Source organism: Scomber japonicus, chromosome 4 (assembly GCF_027409825.1).
Source record: "Scomber japonicus isolate fScoJap1 chromosome 4, fScoJap1.pri, whole genome shotgun sequence".
Lineage (NCBI taxonomy): Eukaryota > Metazoa > Chordata > Actinopteri > Scombriformes > Scombridae > Scomber > Scomber japonicus.
In genome coordinates this window covers 33,684,440-33,694,471 of record NC_070581.1, presented here as the reverse complement: position 1 = coordinate 33,694,471, position 10,032 = coordinate 33,684,440, and the positions used below count along the sequence as shown (strand labels likewise).

Sequence of the window (10,032 nt, the reverse complement as noted above, 5' to 3'; positions counted from 1 at the left end):
CTGTAAATGATTAAAGGTATGGGAGGATTCATGAAGGAGAGAAACGCCCACTTCCTTCACACTTATTAAACTTTCTCCCTCACAGCTTCCTCCTCTCTATCGCTGGCTGCTAATCATCAACCGTCTGTAAACATCCTGTCACGTCTGAGAGGAGTTCACATAAAAACAAGCTCCTCTGTCTGAATCACAGCGGGCATCCTTATAAAACACACAGCAGCAGCAGCAGCAGCACATCAGTCACTGCTCACATCTGGCAGCAGCTGGAACAAACCCTTCAATATAAAGGGTTTCTACCAAACGTTGAAGCTCAGATGTGTTTATGAAGCATCAATAATCAATAATCTGACTGATCAATAAATGTGATTAAAGCTTCCTGTCGTCCTCCCGTCTGTTTTGACTGTTCCTTCTTTCCTTCCTTCCTTCTGTCCTTCCTCCTTCTCTCTTTTTTCCGTCCTTGCTTCCCTCCTTCCTTCCCTTCCTTCTTCTTCTTCTTCTTCTTCTTCCCTTCCATCCTCCCTCCCTCCCTCCCTCCCTCCCTCCTTCCCTCCCTCCTTCTTCCTTCCTTCCTTCCTCCCTCCTTTCCTTCCTTCTTCTCTTCCCTTCCATCCTTCCTCCCTCCTTCCCTCTATTCATTCCTCCTTTCCTTCCTCCCTCCTTCCCTTCCTTCTTCTTCCCTTCCATCCTTCCTCCCTCCTTCCTTCCTTCTTCTTCCCTTCCATCCTTCCTTCCTTCCTCCCTCCTTTCCTTCCTTCTTCTTCTTCCCTTCCATCCTCCCTCCTTCCTTCCTCCCTCCCTCCTTTCCTTCCTTATTCTTCCCTTCTATCCTTCCTTCCTTCCTCCCTCCTTTCCTTCCTTCTTCTTCCCTTCCATCCTTCCTACCTCCAATACTTTCTTATTAAAACTATTAACTATTCATTTCACTAAAACACATGGACATAGATACAGAGATCATCTCACCCAGTAGAACATTTAAATATTTTCATTTCTGTGGATTCTGGGCCACTTTAGGTGATCAAATTTCAGAATAAAAGAACATTTAGGATGTTTTTACAGCTCTAAAAGGAAACAAATGGATTAAATTAGACCCTGGACATTATGTAAGGATTAAAATATTTTCATTTTTGTGCATTTTGAGCCACTTTAGATCATTTTAAGTCATCAAACCCCAGAGTTAAAGAACATTTGGGTGATTTTACAGCTGTCAAATGTAGAAATGGGTTAAATGTGACCCCAAATTGTATGTAAGGGTTAAAGATAATCTGACCCAGAACAGCCTCAATGGACAAACATTAGTAGCATCTATACAAAAATATAACATTTAATATATTTTCCTTTTGGGCCACTTTAGGAAAAGTCATCAAATTTCAGAATAAAAGAACATTAGTGGTGTTTTTACAGCTGTTAAATTAAACCTGAACAGTATGTAAGGGGTTAATATAAAGTTTTAACTGTGTTTTATGTCACGTTTCAAACGAATCAAATCTGATTAACAGATAATAAAATAATAATTAGTTGCAGCTCCACAAAAGATTAATTATTGTTTAATCAACAAATAGACTGATTCTAGCAGCTCTGTTGTTAAAAACATAAACATGACGTTCAGAGAGCTCAACCAGCTCTGCAGCTAATGATTAGTTTTATTATTTATTAATATGTTGATGATTTTAGTCTTTTGGTCTTTAAAATGTGTCAAAGATCTTCAGTTTACTGTCACAGAGGATTAAAGAAAGCAGATCATATTCATATTTAAGAAGCTGGAATCAGAGAATATCTCAAAATAACGACTCAAAATGATTAATTGATTATCAAACCAGCTGATTATTAATTTAATGGTTGAATAATTCAATAATTGTTGCAGCTCTAATTGTTTGGATCCATGTTTGACTTCATTCCTGCTGATCAGATTATCAATAAATCATTTCTTCCACATCGAGCATAAGAGACTCAAAATGTGCCGACATTCATTATTTATGATTTACTTTAATAACTTCCTGATTCCAGTCAGAAGCTCTGGACTCATCTCTGGAGTCAGTAACCCTAACCCTGCTAACTGAGAGATGAACAGATAACCCTAACCCTGCTAACTGAGAGATGAACAGATAACCCTAACCCTGCTAACTGAGAGATGAACAGATAACCCTAACCCTGCTAACTGAGAGATGAACAGATAACCCTAACCCTGCTAACTGAGAGATGAACAGATAACCCTAACCCTGCTAACTGAGAGATGAACAGATAACCCTAACCCTGCTAACTGAGAGATGAACAGATAACCCTAACCCTGCTAACTGAGAGATGAACAGATAACCCTAACCCTGCTAACTGAGAGATGAACAGATAACCCTAACCCTGCTAACTGAGAGATGAACAGATAACCCTAACCCTGCTAACTGAGAGATGAACAGATAACCCTAACCCTGCTAACTGAGAGATGAACAGATAACCCTAACCCTGCTAACTGAGAGATGAACAGATAACCCTAACCCTGCTAACTGAGAGATGAACAGATAACCCTAACCCTGCTAACTGAGAGATGAACACACCCGTCAGAGTTAACACACAAAACACATCAACACTGTTTATTACTCAACTCTCTTCTGATTCAGTCTGATTCACTAACAGCTGTTACTGTACTACTATACTACTACTACACTACACTATACTATACTATACTATACTACTACTACACTATTAATAATATAATGATGTCATCTATAATTATATATCACTACTGTTACTGTAATACTGCATACTACATCACTATAATACTGCAGTACTGTTACTGTAATACTGCATACTACATCACTATAATACTGCAGTACTTTTACTGTAATACTGCATACTACATCACTATAATACTGCAGTACTTTTACTGTAATACTGCATACTACATCACTCATAATACTGCAGTACTTTTACTGTAATACTGCATACTACATCACTCATAATACTGCAGTACTTTTACTGTAATACTGCATACTACATCACTATAATACTGCAGTACTTTTACTGTAATACTGCATACTACATCACTATAATACTGCAGTACTTTTACTGTAATACTGCATACTACATCATTCATAATACTGCAGTACTTTTACTGTAATACTGCATACTACATCACTATAATACTGTAGTACTTTTACTGTAATACTGCATACTACATCACTATAATACTGTAGTACTTTTACTGTAATACTGCATACTACATCACTCATAATACTGCAGTACTTTTACTGTAATACTACATACTACATCACTATAATACTGCAGTACTTTTACTGTAATACTGCATACTACATCACTATAATACTGCAGTACTTTTACTGTAATACTGCATACTACATCACTATAATACTGCAGTACTTTTACTGTAATACTGCATACTACATCACTATAATACTGCAGTACTTTTACTGTAATACTGCATACTACATCACTATAATACTGCAGTACTTTTACTGTAATACTGCATACTACATCACTATAATACTGCAGTACTTTTACTGTAATACTGCATACTACATCACTATAATACTGCAGTACTTTTACTGTAATACTGCATACTACATCACTATAATACTGCAGTACTTTTACTGTAATACTGCATACTACATCACTATAATACTGCAGTACTTTTACTGTAATACTGCATACTACATCACTATAATACTGCAGTACTTTTACTGTAATACTGCATACTACATCACTCATAATACTGCAGTACTTTTACTGTAATACTGCATACTACATCACTCATAATACTGCAGTACTTTTACTGTAATACTGTATACTACATCACTATAATACTGCAGTACTTTTACTGTAATACTGCATACTACATCACTCATAATACTGCAGTACTTTTACTGTAATACTACATACTACATCACTATAATACTGCAGTACTTTTACTGTAATACTGCATACTACATCACTATAATACTGCAGTACTTTTACTGTAATACTGCATACTACATCACTATAATACTGCAGTACTTTTACTGTAATACTACATACTACATCACTCATAATACTGCAGTACTTTTACTGTAATACTGCATACTACATCACTCATAATGCTTCTTCAACCACAGCCAATACAACACTGTATTATTAAGTATTTATTATGTATTTATATATTAAGGAGCAAATGTATGAAAAAGTACACTATGGTTTTCAAAAGCCAAAAAGTCAAAAAGTAAATACTGACGAGAGAAGAGGAACAGGAAAAGCTGCAAATACACATGTTGACGTACTGAGGTCAGTGTTTGTAGAGTACAACACTGACAATATACATTTATGGTGGTAAAAGTAGAATATTTTAGCAAAAAATAATAATAATTTCATGCAAGGAAAGTAAAAAGTTGGAGATTAAAGTCAGAATATTTCAAGAAAAATGGTGTTTTTAATGCAGGATCGTAGTACTTCCTCTACTGCTGCTTTACAATCACTTTAACACATTTAGTTATATAAGTTATTTTAATTGAATTAACTAAGGGTGGGGGGGGGGGGTTGGGGCTGCTGCAGCATCAGTGCCGTTGCCATGCCAGTCACTTTAACACATTAGTTATTTGACTTTTTGTCGTTGCCATGGTTACAGATGAAAGGAGGCTGAACTGTTGACCTGAACACAAAGATGATCCACACAGGACTTTATTTTACAGTATTATTATTATTATTATAAAACATGTTATTATTACTATGTTGTTTGAACACATGCTCAGTGTGATTCACTTACTGAACCTGTAATGTGTTTTTAATGTAGGATCGTAGCACTTTAACACTTTAAGTACTTCCTCTACAGCTTTTTATACTCACTTTAAAACATTAGTTATTTAAGTTATTTTAATTTAACTAACTAAGGGGGGGGGGGGGGGGTCTGCAGCAGCATCAGTGCCGTTGCCATGGTTACAGATGAACTCTAACTGCTCTGTAATGTGTTTTTAATGGAGGATCGTAGTATTTTAACACTTTACGTATTTCCTCTACTGCTGGTTTACAGTCACATTAACACATTAGTTATTTTAAGTTTGTTTAATTAAACTAACTAAGGGGGCTGCAGCAGCATCAGTGTCGTTGCCATGGTGACAGATGAACTGTTGACCTGAACACAAAGATGATCCATACAGGACTTTTTTTTTTTTTTTTTTTACAGATTACAACATTGCCAATATACATTTATGGTGAAAAAGTATAATATCTCTAGCAAACAAATCATAGTATTTTAATTGTACTCTAACTGCTCTGTAATGTTTTCTTAATGTAGGATCGTAGTACTTTCATACTTTAAGTACTTCCTCCACTGCTGGTTTAGAGTCACTTTAACACATTTAGTTATTTAAGTTATTTTAAATTTAACTAAGTAATTGGGTCGCCCGCAGCAGCATCGGTGCCGTTGCCATGGTTACAGATGAACTGCTGACCTGAACACAAAGATGATCCAAAACAGGACTTTTTTTTATTTTTCACGTGTAAAAAATATTATATTTAACATTAAAACCGCGTTATAATGTTGTTTTAACACATGTTGAGTATGATCTTCTGTTTCTTATTCTACCATTTTAACTGTAATGTGTTTTTTTATGCAGGATCGTAGTACTTTCACACTTTCAAGTACTTCCTCTACTGCTGGTTTACAGTCACTTTAATACATTAAGTTATTTAAGTTATATTAAATTTAACTAACCAACTGGGTCGCCCGCAGCAGCATCGGTGCCGTTGCCATGGTTACAGATGAACTCTAACCGCCCTGCCCTATGTTTTTAACGGTAACGGTCGTCGGTTTGTTTTATTAGCATAGTTAGCACAGTGAAGCTAAGCTACCCGCTAGCCTCCCTACCTGCTCCACGGTGGCCGGGTCCACGCTCTGCAACCGGGCCGCGTTCTCGTACTCATCCTCGCTGTTGTTCCCCCCGGCTCCTTCCTCCGCGTCCTGTGTGGAGCCACCACCACCACCTCCTCCGCCACCTACTCCTCCTCCTCCTCCTCCGGGCCCGGTCATCACCACCCCTCCAGGTTGTCCTCCGCCGGCCAGAGCCGCCACCACCACCCCCACCCCCCCCACACTGGAGCAGCAGCTTCCTCCAGCCTGCTGCCGCCGCCTCTTGCTCAGTCCGGGCCCGGAGCAGCAGCTGCCACCGCCGACACCGGAGGAGACGACGAGCTCCATCCCGCCGCCGCCGTCCCGACTGTCGGTGGGTCCTACCGGGGAGACGGAGCCGCCCGGCGGGGGAGAGGCCTGCTGCGGCCGGGAGCTCGCCTCGATGCTGCGCCGGTCGGAGGGTGGAGCCGGCTGGTAGGACCACGGCGGAGGGGAGGCTCTGGGCCGGGCTCCTGCTCTACCCGGGTGCGGGTGTTGGTGCGAGTCCGAGCCGCTCCGACGGTCGCTGTCATCGGCGTGGTCCGACACACCGACCCCGGAGCTGGGCTTCTTCTTCGGCAGGATCGTCATGGTGGTAGAGAGGGGGTTGGAGGAGGGGGGGGTAGTTAGGTAGTCCTCTCCCCTCTCTGTGGATCTAAAGTGTCGGTGTCGGTGTCTAGAGGCTCCTAACGAACCGAACGGGACGGTAGAGGAGAAGACGAGGCTCCTTTTCGACGTTTTTTAGTGGAACAAAAACAAAACGCGGCTCTGCTTCCCTCCTGTCCACAAAACATCAACACAGCCTGACGCACGGCCACACGTCACTTCCGGGCTGCGACGGGGCGCTCGACGTCATGACGTTCTCGGGCCAGCGTTGTTGTTGTTATTGTTATTATTGTAGATTAGATAGATAGATAGATAGATAGATAGATAGATAGATAGATAGATAGATAGATAGATAGATAGATAGATAGATAGATAGATAGATAGATAGATAGATGGATAGATAGATAGATAGATAGATAGATAGATAGATAGATAGATAGATAGACTTTAATTTCTCCTATGAGGATGAATAATGTTTCAGTGTTACAGTCACATTACATTTACCTGTTATGTAATAAAATGTAATGTAATAAAAATCATACATCTGTTCAAAATTTATTCAGAATGTTTAAATTTAAGATGTCTGTCACTTACACCTTTCCTTTTTATTTATTTAGTTATTTATTTCCCTTTACTTCTATTGAAATTATCTTTTTTATTCCTCTTTTTGTTTTTTATTTATGGACTGGTATGACCAGTTGTATATTTTAGTTAGGGTTAGGGTTAGGGTTAGGGTTATAGTTATATACTGTGTTCAATAAAGAATAAAGAAAAAGACATTTTGAATCATGAAAAAACAAAAGGTTGTTTCCTCTTATTACTTATTTAATTGTTTATTAGATATCTAGAATATCATGCCAGCATTAGAGGTGGGAGAAATGAAGCTTTTCTGAAGCACTGAATCATATTCATCATATCATAACAGATCATATCAGATCATATTTCACTTGTGTTGAAATGGTTCATCGAATGGTGACATCTGCTGGACAGCTATGACACTGCAGCTATATGTAAGAAAACATCACTGCTGTTCAATGAAGGTGTATATATATTAATACATATGGAGATAATTAACCATGAACTCTTTGATGAATCAGGGATGAATCCTTCCTGACAGTCATGAGTTTAAAAGGCTGAAATCAGCTGATCAGATGAAGCAGACTTTCAGTTTCAGTTTCTCCATCATTGTCTCGTGATTTAGACAAAACACAACTGGTGACATCATCCTTTCGTTTCCTCTAGATGAATGAAATCATTATCATGAGAAACAGCTTTGATGTCTCTAATTAACAAGATCATTAACTTGATGAAAGCGTTTCAAAAACAGCTTTTCTTCTTCTGCAGAATCCCAGCATCAGTTTACAATAAAGTGCAGAGTATTAAAACCCAATATATATATTCCCATAGATCAATAGAAACATTTTATTCTTCTCGGCTTTCTGCTCTTTCTGTTCTTTCTTTGTTTTTTTTTAGAGCTGTAAAAACACCAAACACATTTATGTTCACCCTGACTTTCCTCATGTGACTCATAGTTTATAAAAATAGAAATAAAATGCATCATGTTTTCATTTTGTGCAGCTGATACACATTTTAATATACACAAAAAGCAGCATTCAAACATATTGTTGTATTAATCATATTCTATAAAATGTTCTCCTGGACCTTAAAATAGTGACTGTAAATGACTTTTTTACATAAGATTAATTAAATGTTTATTACTGACTGGTGGAGTATTTATGAATGTGAATTGGTGCAGAGACTATTTATAAGTCAGAATATGAACAGGATGTAAAGGGTTAACTGTATTGGCTAAATCATGAACATAAAAGCAAATTTACTAGTAAACTACTAAAACTACTAATTAAAAAAAAGAAAAAGCCTTACAGTGGTTTTGACAAATAACTCAAATTTTTACCAAATTCAAACACTTTAAAACTATGAATTAATTTATTTTATTTTGAAATATGAACAACAACTTCCTGTAAGCTTTAAAATATATGTATGTTTCTTTTCTTACAGGATGAATGAGCCTTGTCATATTATCATTGATCACATGACGTCACCTTTGTTTTGGGTCTTTCTTGCTGTTCTCTCTTTTGGCCACAGGGGGGCGCTGTTGCTCTTCATCTTCTCTCTAAACAGTAAGAATATTTGATTAATACACGTGTCCCTTGTTTTAATGGAGTACTGTGTCATTTCTACTGACTTTAAATAAAATAAAATGAAATAAGACATTAGGTTAAAGGATTGTGCATTAAACGTTTTTATTTATATTTAATAAAACTAAAATAAAACACAAGAGGGATTCATTTAAACAAAGAAAAAAATAATTACATACTTTTTTTTTTTAAAGTTTAATTTTTAATTTTACATCAAACTTTAGTTAAAGGACTTTTCACTATATTTGATTTTTGAGACCAGACTTTTGTTTTATCTTTGTTTTAAATAAATAAAGTTAAATAAATAAAAGTGTAAGAGCTGAAGAGTGGAACAAAGGAAAAAACACCAGAAAGTAAAAAACTATTGAGTCAGTTTATCCTCCTGCTCAGCTGCATTGTTGTTGTTACGTCAGGTCTGTTCCCGTTGCCTAGCAACCAGAGGAGGGAGGATGGGGGGGGGCGGTGATGGAGAACAAAGGAGCTCAGCAGTCCGGTTTGTTTGCTTCAACATGAAGAGAAAAGAAAAGAAGAGAAGGACAGATGTGACTCTCCCGGAATTCAACCTGAAGTTATTTAAGTCTCATAATTATAATAATTATAATAATTATAATAATTACAGGAAACAACTGGAACATCTTATTTATCACAACTTTACTCCTCATGGCGCCACCCTGTGGACAAACAGCAGTATTACAGCCAGCAGAGGAAATAATTTAAGAAGGAGAAGACGTGTTATTGATCCAATCTGTGATCTTTATTTTCTGCTTTTATTCATTTAGTTTTATTATTTATTCATTTTTATTTATTTTCTTTATGTTGACCCTTCTTCTGTTTTATAATCAGCTTCTCAATGAGATGTGAATCATTTTGAATCATTAACTGAATAAAAGCTGCTGTAGAAATAAAGAAGTTTTATTTACAATATTAAACACACACACACACACACACACACACACACACACACACACACACACACACTCACAGACACCACACACACACACACACTCACGTGTGTGTGTGTGTGTGTGTGTGTGTGTGTGAGCTCCCTGCCTAACGATGACATGTGATGAAGGGTCACAGAGGGCATGAAGGTCTCAGCTGAGACAGTTTCTAATATTCCAAAATTCAGATAAATTATATTTCAGATGTATTTTTAATGTGAATCTTAAACTTAAGATGAGAATCCAAAGTTAGTCTGAGATACTTCAACTCAGCGCCTGTTTAGATCTTCTTAGACTTGATGTAAAGATCAGTATTAACTGATTGTATGGAGAAAAACAGCCTTTAGTTTTACTGATGAAGGAGAGACATGACTATATATTTATATTTAATGCTCAATTCTAGTATTTTATTTCTCTCTTTCTATTTTTCTGTACTTTGTTTTTATTATGGGGGGTGGAGGGG

At 37.2% G+C, this 10,032-nt stretch overlaps 1 protein-coding gene across 1 annotated transcript in view; it reads right to left on the bottom strand.

The window, feature by feature from the left end:
- Window positions 1-6,699, bottom strand: part of LOC128357737 (OTU domain-containing protein 5-A-like) — an 8,592-nt gene extending 1,893 nt beyond the window's left edge. The window contains exon 1 of the mRNA XM_053318107.1: window positions 5,843-6,699. Coding sequence (XP_053174082.1) covers window positions 5,843-6,454 — 612 coding nt within the window. The 5' untranslated portion in view covers window positions 6,455-6,699. The remainder of the gene's footprint in view (window positions 1-5,842) is intronic.
- Window positions 6,700-10,032: the final 3,333 nt, after the last annotated feature.